The following is a 14,232-nucleotide window of genomic DNA, read 5'->3' on the forward strand; positions in this document are numbered from 1 at the left end:
GTTGCCGAGTTTATTTCCATTTTTGTAAAGTAATGGGCGTTCAATTGTAATGGAAGAAGTTCACACAATTTAAAGTTTTGCATTCTATTCTCAGTAAGGCCAAGAAAAATAAAGTTTGTTTCTCACCCAAGACATATTGCAAAAATGATGTGGTGACACAGGTTTTTCCTTCTCAATTTTTTGTATTCTTCAGCCAACAAGAACGTGCAAAAAGACATTTGTATAGTAACAGTTCTGTGGTTTGACTTTTAGTGCAGCAATGCAGTTTTGTCAGCGTAATATAACAGTTACATATGAGTACAGTTCTGAATGGAATGCCAGTGTCAATTATTTTGTTTACAGTTCTGTTTTATACAGCACTGTGTTATGCACTATCGTCGCATATTTTTGCGATGTTTCATTTTTTTGTTTCATTGTTTTCATTTCCCTATGAGCAGAAAAAAAGGTTTACGTGGCGGGTCTAAATTAATGCACGCGAGGATGACAAACTTTTTATTTTTCTTGGACTGAATTTACATTATTTGTTTTGCTAGCTGCCATTGTTACCAATCAGCTGAAGAAGCAGCTACCACAGAGAAAAATCAATTGTTTTGCATTAAAAGTACAGCAAGTCACAGAATTATAATTTGTATTCGTTACATGTTTTGCATAAAATTTGCATATACAGGACAGCACACCTGTAGTATTGACAATTTTTACAAACTTTATTCAGCACCAGCGACTGAAGAATTCACTATCGATGGCGCAATAGAAACAAAATGCTAAGAGCAATGTACAACTTGCGTGAAGTATGAACCGTCATGATCAGAAAAAAACGCGATAATTTATTAGAAATGTAATGCGACAAAGGAAATGAACAGCTTATTTCATTGCTTCATCAATTTATTTGAAGTCAATTTGGTTTTCAGGAGAACTTTTATCCGTTAATATACAACTGTATATTGACGGGAACTGATCCTCGAGTAGCCCTGTGTACATTGAGTGCTTTCGCCTTGAGAATAGGTTTGACAAACGAAGGCGTTTTGCGGTTAGTTTTGCTACTAAAATAAGTGAACTAGAGAAGAGGTTAAGTTTAAAGGCAGCATTATATCAGAAAAGTAAACTAAATTCAATGCTACAAACTTAAAGCGAGATAATAAATGGGGTGATAATAAAGGGTCACAAATTTTTGTCTCTTACTGATACCGATCATAGTTTTTTTTTATTTGGCAGTGGTTCACACATTTCAACAGTCTGAACAGAGGCATACCGGCAGGTCATGATAACTACACACTGCCTCAGTGCCTTTCTGTTATCGGTGAGGTCCAACAGACATAAATGACTAATCATCCTATTGTAGCTGCTGATTTACAATTTGAAAAATTAGCTTTTGTAAAAAGATACTGTCAGATGCAAACATGGAAACGTTTTTGATTTGGTATGTAGAGATTTGGAAATACAACATAGGACAATCAAGATCCATCAATTTGAAACAAATTGAGAAACACACAGACACGAACTATCGTCATGTAAATCTCATCTAAACGACATATGTGTTCACTCGTGTATCTAATATGCAGTTCTCGCAAATGCAATTGTACACGTTTACAGTAAATCAGAAGAGAAACTTTTGATGTAATTGTTGCTTTATTTAAATCTCTGCAAGTTACAATACACACAATATTTGAATACTGATGGTCTTAGAATAACTAATTAATGAATTTTTGCATATCGTGTGTGGTTACTAACCTGTAAGTAAATTTCCCTAGGAACTACGATTGTAGAGATGAGCTAATTACCTTTCCTTTAAGAATATTGGACGGCTAAAATCTTACCCTGACACGTCAAAGAGAGTGATGTTACCCACAATTTTCCTTGATTCGTACACACTAAAATTGCTTATTGAAATAAAACAATTTCCTTCTGTACACAGAACAGTTAGGGCCATATTTCCAAATTCTGACAACATCGTTTTGATGGCCATTCATGACTTTTTCATTTTTCTTTTTTTTGTATTTAACATTTTATTGGGTTACTTGAGGTTTACAAAAGGTCATTTTCCAATTGTTACAGGAATGTATTTTACATATGGTTTTCATGTAGTAATACAGGTTATAATAAAGGTCTTTTACTTGTAAATAAAAGGAATATCAAGTTGACACACACAAGAGAAAGAGAGAAAGAGAAAAAGAAAACAACTTCTAATCTTAAAAACTGTCCCCATTTCTTAAGATGAGAGTTCAACTTATTTATTTATTTATTTATTTATTTATTCGGAAATCCTACGGGATCAAGTCCCATTTACAGGTTCCTCAAAAGCTCAAAAGAAAACGGTTAAAAAACACTGAACAAGACAGCACCAAACAGAAAGTATTTACAAAACTAAAATGAAGTGTAGGACACACACAGACAAAAAACAAAGCAAACAACTCAACAAGAACAGCCATTAAAAATAACTTGTCTAATGTCAGACTTAAATGAGTCATTAAAAATATCAATATTATGATTATTACGAAACAATTCATTAAAATTACTCATACATCTGTTAAGAGGAGAAAATTTAAAACATTGATACGGCTAGGAGGTGGTCTGAATGTGGGACAGGTGCGCAAAAGTTTGCCAGGTGCATTAAAGCATAGCTTTGATAAAACATCTGGTAAATTATAAACTCCAGTTGCACACTTGTGTAAAAACATCATATCAAGATAACAGCGACGTTTCTCCAAAGTTGGTAAGTTGAACAAGGTACAGAGAGCTTCATACTGGTCAGCATGATATGAAATATGTTTTTTGAAACACAAATATTTTATGAATTTACGTTGAACATTTTCAAGTAATTCCATATCTGACTTTTGCCAAGGTTCCAGACAACAGAACCATACTCGAGACAGCTCCTTACAAGAGAAGTATAAAGAGATTTAAAAGTTTGAACCTGAGTAAAATTTTGAGAGTTTCGTTTTATAAAACCCAGCATTCTAAAAGATTTATTTACAGTGAAAGAAATATGATCTGAAAAACTTAAGTTTGAGGTTAAAATAACTCCCAAATCTTTAACTTTTTGCTGCCTATTAAGAATGATATTTAAAATACAATAGTCAAAATGAATTAAAGTCCTCTTGTTGGTAAAGAGATCACAGAACACTTTTTGACATTTAAATCGAGTTTCCAAGATCGACACCAGAAGGCTACGCTATCAACATCTTCTTGAAGTTTTAAACAATCTGAAATAGTTTTAATAGGTCTAAAGATTTTAGCATCGTCTGCATATAAGAGACATTGTGAATCTATACAAACACCTGGTAAATCATTGACATAAATACTGAATAACAGTGGACCAAGTAGTGACCCCTGGGGTACACCCGATGATACTGGGCACCACTCAGAAAAACTTATTCTTTTTGTTAGCAATATGAAATTCCAAGTTTTAAATATTTCGCGGATACTTTTTGAAAGCACCGAAAATTGGTTTTTGATATTTTGATCTATAAATGTAGTATTTAGCAGCAAGGATTACAAAGTTTAAAAACAAAGAAATTCTTCCATGTCCAAGAATAATTCGTCTAACAGTTGGGCGACTCTGAAATCCAATTCTAATTCCCCATACCCTATAAATCCCCTCCCAAAATTCCACTACAAATACACATTCATGAAACAAATGAACCAGTGTTTCACTCTGTTTCTTACAAAAGGTACATTTCCCAGATTCAACTCTTGGTGGCGTCATTTTTGATAAGGTTACATTGGTTGGAAGTATATCGTTATGACGTCGTTTTCTTCCGATTGAATTTCTTCAACACTTTCATCGCTCATTTCTTCTTGCGTATGTAGACTTGGCGGTGACGTGACTCCACGCGCTCGAGACAACCTTGGTTCAACTGACTTGCCTGTTTTCTCTTTTTTCCCTTTTTCTTATCCACTCTCGGAGGCATTACTGTTTCTGTTGGTTCTATATATGTTCTTAGTTGTAAATTCAACCTCTGCTAAACTCTTTTCGGGTCGGATTCTGCAAATTTGCCATACAGCCGGAGGAACATTCGAAAAAGACGTCTGGGTCGATCAAATGTCCAGCCTCGTTCCGGCCATTCATGTCTTTCTGATTTCCCAATTTGCATTATGAGATCAAACACTTGCCCAAGGAGGACACTAAGGGAATATGCTGCATCTGTGTTGGTAAAAAAGCGGGATATTGATATTTTTTCATTGTCAGTGATAAAGGCAATTTGCATATTTAACAGGTGGTATGATGAGACCATCTCAGGTGCTGATAACTGTACCTTGAAAATTGTATAATTTGTAGCACTTTCAAACACTGGCAGATTTATTTCAAGCATATGGTCCTATAGCTGTGGAAACGCAGCTATCTGTTGGCGGGGTAGCGGGGATCGCTATGCGGGTCAAAGGTCAACCCCGCCATTTTTGACCTTTGACCCGCATAGCGATCCCCCGCTACCCCGCCAACAGATAGCTGCGTTTCCACAGCTAATGGTCCTACAAGTGCACAGTAAGTGAAGTTAACCATAATGTTTCTCAGACAATTGATTGCTTCAGGCTCATTCAATATTTTTCATCTTTGAACAATTTCAAAGGTAAAACTTAATTTCAAGTATATTTGCAAAGTATGCTCCTAAATAATCAATTACGTCACACATTCAAGAATAAATTGAATGAAAAACCAATGTTAGTAGTGCTACAAATTATACACTTTTCAAGGTAAAGAAAGAACGATGGACGCTGATGAGCAAAACACGAAAATTGCGCCCTCAGCATGTTGTTGAAATCACGTGACGGTTGGATTTTTGAGGGGGCGCTGACTAGCGGAGAATTCTCTAGACTAAGAAAACTATGTAAAACCAGGTCACTTTCTTGGAAATTAGGGACTGGTCAGTTTCTTCGGCCTGGGGGGGGGCGGATTCATGGGGGTCACCCTGTTTTTGACTTTGGTGATTGGGGGGGGGGGGTGTCACCATGTTTTTGGGGTCAGTGTTTTCGACACAGGCTCATCATTGCCTAAAATGCATTGTGTCAGCCTCAAATTTCATCATTCTGTTGCATTTTTCGGCGCGCCCTTGGGGCGCGTAACTTTAATAATCAGACATATTTTTCAGCACGCCCAACTTTAACATATCTGGCATACATATATCAGAGATATCTGTATGTTCAATATTTTTCAGCGTGCTCTCTGAGCACATTACTTTAATATATCAGACACTTTTCAGCATGCCCTTCCTGTGCATGACTTTAATATATCAGAGATATCAGGATGTTTCATATTTTTCTCCGCCCCCTTCGGGCGCCATACTTTAATAAATCAGAGATATATGCCAGAGATATCTTGATGTTTGCTAAGTGAAAGTGTACCGTTATGAAATCTGCATTTCATATGATAAGCAAGACAAATTCCTGATACTTTTCTGTTCTATGAGAATTCAGTATGAGAAAGCAACGTGCAGAAATATTTCACAATATATATTTGATACAGTGCCTTATTTTAGAGATAGAAAAATGACAAGATATCTTTCGTTCTCCTTTTTGTCTCAGGTTTTCTGTAGAATGATGCTTTTTTATGACCAAAATAACAGTTAAAAAAGGTAGTTTTTGTCATTATTAGCTGTGCTTTTATGGTTTCAATGTGACAAGAAAAGGTCATCTCAGACACTGCACACATCAGATTTGGCTAAAATGCCTCTCTATGGCTCCTCAGGAGATTTAATTGGACGGCTGGCAAGTCTTAACACCCATCAACATTTTTGATTTACTGCTTTTTCCTCTTTGATATTAATGATTGACATCCATTTCTGTAAAGCAGTTCAGGACATCTGGTTAGGCATAGAAAGTGTGAAATACATTCACAGCTCATTCAAAATGTACTGTATTCAAACTTTAAGATTGACACTTTGAAATTCCTATCTTACAGCTGACATGTCAACAGTTTCTTTCAAACACAGAATGACAGTTAAAATATGTATATGTATATATATATATATATATATATATATATATATATATATATATATATATATATACATATATATATATATATATATATATATATATATATATATATATATATATATATATATATATATATATATATATATATATATATATATATATTATATATATATATATAATTTGTGTCCACCTTTTGTTTTACAGTTGTCGCGTGGGGGGTCACCCTGTTTTCAAAATTTGGAATGGGGGGTCAGCCACTTTTTGACGTCGGCAAAAAATAATCCAGCGCCCCCCCCCCCCCAAAGGCCGGAGAAACTGACCAGTCCCTTAGTTGATAAGAAATGGCATGAAGTCAAACTGGTCAAAAATTGGCTAAGAATGTTACTCTCACCAACAATCATAAAGCTCCTCTATTCGGTCGTCAGGAATTCGGCAGGAATTGTTAGCATTTTCAGTAAATGGTTTAAATTGGAAGATATTACACATAGGCCTAATCACGGGAAACTTGGCCTAAAGTTTTCATTTAAGTGATTGGAAATGCCGTTTTTGTGACCAGGAAGAAACCCTTGAACACATCTTAATTTAGTGTAAATATGTAAAGAAATCTGGCAGAAATGCATTAATTTTTCTTTGTCAGAAAACACAATATTGATAATGATACCAACATTAAAAGATAATCAATAGCAGGATTTGAAATGATATTGATGCATCATCAACATGATTAGAACTAATTTGGGAGAATTGGATCTCTTAATTTTTTCAAATTTATAAAAAGCGTTAGGTGCCCTTTAGCTGAAAGTTGCAATGTTACACATTACCAAGTGTGTTGCAAAAAAAAAAAGAAAAAGAAAAGCAGATGAGCTTACATTTGCAGATTAAACCAACATTCCTGCACTATCCAATTATCCAAAATTAGTTCCAATCGTGTTCATCAGATATTATATACTGTATTACTTCCTTTGTAAGATACACAGTTTGGAATAAACACGATCGGAACTAATTTGGGATAATTTGATCTTCATATTGTTCAAATTTCTCAAAAGTGTTGGGTGCCCTATAGCTGAATGTTGCAATATTACAAATTACTCATAAAAACAAGTGTATCACTTAAGGTAGCAACATACCCTATAGACATTTTCAGATTTTTTTCTCAATTATAGAAGTCCTAAGCCCCCAAAAAAGTATATTTTCTGAAAGCCCTGATATTGGGAAATCCGACTGTGCACAGAAGACAGTTATCATTTGCACAATAGTCACGTGACAATTGTTTTGCTGAACCTTCCAAAAATCTGTTTTTCCACGCTATAGCGAATACGCTGCAAGCTTTTCGATTGAAATTTATGCATTGACAAGCCTTTGCAATACCCTTTAAATCCGTGTCCGCGATTTTTTCTCCGAGTCTCCATTCAAATTATATGGCGCGACAAATACAATTCCTTGAAAAGCACCTTAGTCTCACACCTTCACTGGTGCATAACAAAAAACAACGGTAAAGGAAATCCAAGACACGGATTTGAAGGATGTTATCAAGGCTTGTCAATGCACAAACTTCAACCGGAAATCGTGCAGTGTGTTCACTTAAGTGCGGAAAACCCGATTTTGAAAGGTTCAGCAAAACATTTGTCACGTGACTATTATGCAAATAAAGACTGTGTGCTATACACGGTCGGATTTTCAAATATCAGGAATTTCAGATATTGTATACTTTATCGGGAGTTGGGACTTCTATAACTGAGAAAAAAATAAAAATCTGAAAGTGTCTATAAGGTATGTCGCTACCTTGAAAAGAAAAGCAGATTAACTTACATTTGCAGATTAAACAGACATTACTTCACCATCCAATTATCCCAAATTAGTTCCAAAAGTGTTAATATAAGAAATTCAGCGATATTTGAGTGGATTAAAGTTACGCTCCAATCCTGTGTTATGCAATTGAATTGTTACCTTTCTGTCTGTCTTTCTGGATGAATACACTGTAATAAGATACGAACAAAGCTAATGATTTTATCACGAACCTTTCAAACTTGTAAGACTTGAAGGAGAAGGATGAGTCTTGAACGCATTCTTATGATGATATGATTTTATTGATATCTTTTCTCTTCTTTCTAGTTAAATGACTAATTTTTTCCAGACAAGTTGCTCTATAATTTTGTTCGTTCGCTCTACACATTCGCAGCTATTTAAATGTGTTTTATTCACCATTTTTCTGGAATACATTGATTTTTAACACGATTGGAACTAATTTGGGATAATTGGATGGTGAAGTAAGGTCGTTTTCACCTGCAAATGTAAGTTACACACTTGTTTTTATGAGTAATTTGTTATATTGCAACATTCAGTTATAGAGCACCTAACACTTTTGAGAAATTTGAAAAATATGACGATCCAATTAGCCACAAATTAGTTCCAATTGTGCCTTTTTAAAAAAAATACCGTCAAGGACAATGTGCTCACATTCGGTTTGAACTTGTCCATTCAAGAAATATTTAAACCAGAAAAACAAGAATGACAAAAGCAAATAAGGTCTGCAACTTAGGTACTGGAGGTCATCTTTAGGAACATGCATATCAACTTCTATAGCAATAGGACAAGCAGATCCTGCATACATAAGCAAATGTCAACCAAAAAAATAGCCAGAGAAGGCTTGACAAAAAGAAAAGGTTGGAAGAGTGGGGAAAAATAAAGAGTGGGAAAAAAATATACAAGGGATCTGGTAAAAAGTAATGCTACCTCATCAATCTTCTAGACCCTACCCCCTCCTGAATATAAAATGTTCCATCCCTTTGTTGATCATGCTTACATAAGGCCAGATGGCAGAAAATATATTTACAACCTTGGGAATTTTTACTTAATGCTATGAGTGCTATCATTCGAATGTAAACAGCATTTAAATTAGTTACAGATAGTGAAATGCCTTCCACTGTGGGGGTGATTACGACATCTGGCATTATCCTGGATCCAAATTTCTCATCAGTTCTTTTGTGTCTTACATGGAAATGTTGCAAAAATTGATCCGCAATGAAAATATTTACCTCAGCTTTGTTTTCTGGATCAAATTTTACTACAAATCGATACCAAATATGACAAAATTATATTCACAGCCTTCGAAACTGTCTCACAACATATCCTTGGTTGGTGTAGGTCATTTAAGGTCACAAACTGAGAAAATTACCTTAAATATAAAATTTGGGGGCTTCTCAACACTTTGAGCAGAAAACATCCCTCGGGACCTTTGTACCAAATTCCCATTACATTACAGCGGGCGTGCGCAGAATTCTTTGCAGCAGTCTCTTACCTCAGACCACGCACACACACACACTTGTTTATGATATACATGATATAGGGCAGATATTATCAATCAGTTTATAACTTGTTGAATCGTTGATTGTGTGTCATGTAATTAGCATCGCAATGACATGGCGTGACAGTAACACGTCAATAACTTAATGACTCTGAGGACAGGTGGCTAATGAGTGTTTCTGTCAGGAGCACTCACTCACTCACTCACCACCTCACACACACACACACACACACACACACACACACACACACTCTCTCTCTCTCTCGCTCCCTACCTTACGCCCTCTCTCTCTCTCTCTCTCTCTCTCTCTCTCTCTCTCTCTCTCTCTCTCTCTCTCTCTCTCTCTCTCTCTCTCTCTCTCTCTCTCTCTCATTCATTCATTCATATCCGGGTCAAGTATACCCTAAATTTAAATCATGATGTACGCATTATCTGTTGCATCCAATCAAGGCCTAGTTTTAACCGACCAGTAAATTCGTAAGACACGGTACCGTTGGTTACAGGAGTTACGCGCTGTTGAACAGCTTCAGAGAATGGTCAAAAAATGAAATAACATGTTAAGAAATGAATAAAAACACAGTCGACCGATCGTGGACAAGTCCTGCGGTATTTTGCACACTTCCCTGTGATCCTAACTTACTGATTTGAAAATAACCATCCACAGATGTACGATGGGAATGCTGCAATCCTGAATGAGACCTTCGTTGAAACGACAAGAAACATTAACAAAGTTACTCATCATCTATACGCGCACATACGTTGATAAGCATCTGTACGTTCTCTGAAGTGAATGGGAGTATTATACATCCGGATCAGCCTGTCTTATCGCGATAACAATGATACAGCCAAAGGTCAAGGGTCAACTACAGACACCTACATACAGACTGAGACAGAACGAGTCAACCCGAAACAATAAGTATCCCAAAACTGTTTATTTACAGTGATATCCCCTCTTGGAATGTCTTTTCGACGAACAGAAAATAATAATGACAAAAAATTACATCAATCTGTAATACTTTTGCCCTAGTCATTTCCAGTCCGTTAACCAATTACAACTAAACCATTTTTCTTTACAAAATATTAAAACTTAACTCTGCCAATGACGTTAGTTTAGTCTCTAAAAGAAAATATTCAAGAAAAAACAAAAAAATATACTACAAGTAAACAACACTGTCCCAAGGAAAGGTGGGCTTAGAAACCAACGGTTAACGTGGAAAGTCGGTTGAAAACAAAACTAACTAAGGTTTTTATCAGTTTTGATCAAAGTTTGAAATCATCGGAATCTTTGATTGGACAAACGTTCCGATTAAGGCAGTGCTATTCGTAGTAATAGAACTAAAAAAACTTTTAAATCTTGTCGGGTGATTTTTATAATTTGTAGTACAGAATAATTTTATGGAAAGCAGAAACTCAACCTGTATGGAAAAATAGAAATGAGAGTTTATATTCCTTGTTGAGGTTGGGAAAATGTTTAGAGTTCAAGAACCATGCGATACAAACAGAAAGACTTGGTTTTATTTTTCAAGAACGTTCATTCTTAGACGTCTCTGTCCATGTGATGTTCGTCCGGTCTGTCGGCTGTATTCATCGTTTCAAAATTACAAGCGGACGCATATGCGTAATGTATTCCAGCTTTGGCATTGTCGATAGCGACTTGCATCACACGTAGTAGTAAAATGGCCTTCATTATCGCTGAAAGATACCATTTTGACTTCCAATAAAACCTGAATAAACATATGATAGAGCAGAGTCTGTGTAATACCAGACGTACACACGTATAAATTCTCGCTGTAGCACCATAAACACATCCTCGCCGTCATAACACACAAACAAAAAAGTTGGTAGTTTTCCAAATTCGACGAAACGAAACAACTCAGTAATACTCCCCATGTCCGGTCCGAAACTCCAGAATTATGGCATCTGCCGGTCATCATTGCTAACACTGTGCGTATAACTTTCACTGAATGTTTGGGCGGTAAAGCATTATGAAATACGTCCACACTATCCTACACTTCTGTTAGCGTGTCTATTTTGGTCATTTCGCTTTTCGAAATCCGTTAGTACTGTCTTTGTATGGTGTTGGCTCTTGTTCACGCAGTTACATTGTCATGTAGTTATGTACAAGTATCCAGACGAGAGGCCTGCTCCACATTCCCGCACGACTTGTGTGTTGTAAATATTAAGACGGTTTAAATGTGACATTTGTCCGAGTCTTCAACTCCTGTTATCAACAAATGCAATGACAGTCTACGTAAGCTGCCCTTATGGACAACAATTAACACAACCATCTCCCATCCAAGTCGATCACACTTTGAACGACACATGTTGAATTCGACAATATCATTGATACATTTCCAAATACATTATATATACAAGTCTCTACAAGACTCTGCTATGCGTTACTCTCATCCTCGCATCGTTTCCTTGGCGACCGTCTTCGACCCGTGATTTCATTGTTATTCTCTTCTTTAATGCGTACCACCTCGATTCCAAGTAATTCCCTGATCTGGTCATCAAGTTCCACCAGCTCCAAGGCATCATCCTTTGGTCTCTTAGTTAGATTAGCCGGCGGCTGTGTAATTTGACTGGTCGCTATGTATTCCAGTAACTCTTCCACTGTCACTGACCTAATGGGTACGTTTCTGTGCTTCATTAAGAATTCTCGGTGAGTTAGGGCTGCCCTTTGCAAGACATCACTCAGAACTAACCAGTTGCTGGCTCTGTTAAGAATGACACGGTTACGAAGAATGTCACTAACTGACTTCAATAACGGACATTAATAATCTACACAGTAGTTTGAAAAACTCATAATTCCAGTATCTCCAAGGTTCAAGTGATAAGGGGCGGGCAGGCACCCACAGTGACAAGGTGGCATGGTGACAGTACAACGGATATAAGTAGGGTGGAAAATTCAGTAACCGCATATAATGCCACGACAGCACTCTTCTGTCTACCATGTTAAATTTTAGTCTTTCAAAAATACAATCACGATGTCATTTTTGGACAAGAACCCTACTAACTGCTGAAGATATAGTGATTGCTGATTGCTGACGTCACCCTTTAATTCCAAAGGGCTGGTTACAGTCAAACTAGCAACATTAACTATTAATACAAACCTCTGTGAATCAGGTAATTGGAAATGGTAGGTTGTGGGATGTGGTCTGTCACAGAGTTCTAATAACGGTTCCTCGGCCTCTGAGGACTCGTCATCAGGCACATCACTGAACAAGGCAAAACCAGATTCTTCCAAATCATCTTAGTAAAAAGAATAAACAGAACATTAATAATGCACAAAATTTTGAATTTATGAAAGAAAATGTCGACGTCTTGTATAAGCTTGCTCTTTAAGGACAGAACAGCGCACGGTTAGGACTGCTTATCTGAAGTAATGCCCATGTTTTTAGTTGAAAACACGGAAATAAGAAATCCAATAGTGACACAAACACGATTGGAACTAATTTGGGATAATCGGATAGTGAAGTAATGTCGGTTTAATTAGCAAATATAAACTCATCTGCTTTTAAGTTATGTACTTGTTTTTAAGACTAATTTATTATATTGCAACATTCAGCTATAGGGCACCTAACACTTTTGAAAAATATGAACAATATGAAGATCCAATTCTCCAAAATTAGTTCCAAAGGCGTTGACATTCAATACTAAGGAGTTGCCAACGATTGTCATTGACACGGAGATGCTGTGATGTTTGCCATGACAAGTCCCTAGCACAAGATCTAAGACATTGCTTACCGAAAATGTTACATGAACCGTTGAAATGCCAATCAAGGTCAAGGTTTTCCTCAGGAAGATCCTCGTCTTCTTTGGTTTCTATGGATTCGCCATTGAGATCCATCAGGTGACCTGTCCGTTTAGAATTTTACATAATTTAGTGTATATTTGATTATTAATGGTGAACTATTCTCAATATATGGAAGGTCAGGGCCAGGCTTTTTATAAGCGATGAGAGCTTACTACAAAACCCTACACAATGGAACTTTCATTTCCTTTTTCCCGCCATGCCTTTTGACGATGGTTGGTAACGTACATATTGTTTATAATACAAAAAATAATACCTAAGACACGTATCCCTGTAAACAATCGTATCTTATATTGTGATTTTGAAGTCTTATCACATTGTCCTATACATAAACCCGACTTCAACATTTGAATAGGACAATGTTCTATGTGACTAAGTGAACCGTTTTGGCCATTGGCGATACCCTAAGAACTGTGGGTAAGATAGTTTTTGGACTCATTGTGTTGGGATGACTGGTTAGGTTGGATTTGGATGGCCAAGAAAGATTTGCATTGGGTGGCGATGGCCTAGAACCGGATGTGTTGGGATGGCTTAGATTGGGTTTGACTGAGGCTTAGAACGGATTGGGATGGCTTAGAAAGAGTTTAGCTTAGGTGGCGTAGAACGGGTTGGGTTGGGATGAGCATTGCTGACCTTTGATTAGAGTTTTCATCTTCTCGCTGCGTGCAATTTTTATCGGTGTCCGCCCAGAGTAGGTCGCCAGTAAAGGATCTGCACCATAGGATAGTAATAGACGTACAATTTCCAAGTGATCATTTTCTACAGCGTCGTGGATTGGTCTGAAAAATATGACGTCACGTTCAAAATTACAACTTAAGGAAAAGTATGTGTTGCCGGGGTTCATGCCGTATCTCTTCTATAATTGAATTGCTATTGCTTACGGTGTGCAGTTAATACGAGGCAAATAGTGGCAGTAAAATCTCGCTAATCCACATGTCGCCAAAATTTAAAACCATCTATTTTACCATCGGTAATTTGTATAAGTGAAAACGATTGACTATCAGATGCAAAGCTTTGTTTGGCGTCGCACTTGACGATTGGATCGATCACCGCATTGGTAGTTTTACCATGAATAATTTTCTTTGCACCGTCCCCGAGTAAAAATTAAAGACGTCAAGATTTGCTGATACGTTTCATAGTTGTTGCAGGGAAACATTATCTGCGGTGTCTTCTCAGTCATTAC

The 14,232-nt window shown here is 36.7% G+C and overlaps 1 protein-coding gene across 12 annotated transcripts in view; it reads right to left on the bottom strand.

Annotated features, from left to right (window-relative positions):
• Positions 1 to 10,145: 10,145 nt before the first annotated feature.
• The window catches only part of LOC139119487 (uncharacterized), a 100,611-nt gene continuing 96,524 nt past the window's right edge, over positions 10,146 to 14,232 (bottom strand). For all 12 annotated transcript variants that reach the window (XM_070683331.1, XM_070683334.1, XM_070683329.1 and 9 more), the window contains 4 exons: positions 13,683 to 13,828; positions 12,983 to 13,093; positions 12,349 to 12,487; positions 10,146 to 11,952 (listed from right to left, as the gene is read on the bottom strand). In XM_070683331.1, coding sequence (XP_070539432.1) covers positions 11,625 to 11,952; positions 12,349 to 12,487; positions 12,983 to 13,093; positions 13,683 to 13,828 — 724 coding nt within the window. In that variant the 3' untranslated portion in view covers positions 10,146 to 11,624. The remainder of the gene's footprint in view (positions 11,953 to 12,348; positions 12,488 to 12,982; positions 13,094 to 13,682; positions 13,829 to 14,232) is intronic.

Source organism: Ptychodera flava, chromosome 19 (assembly GCF_041260155.1).
Source record: "Ptychodera flava strain L36383 chromosome 19, AS_Pfla_20210202, whole genome shotgun sequence".
NCBI lineage: Eukaryota > Metazoa > Hemichordata > Enteropneusta > Ptychoderidae > Ptychodera > Ptychodera flava.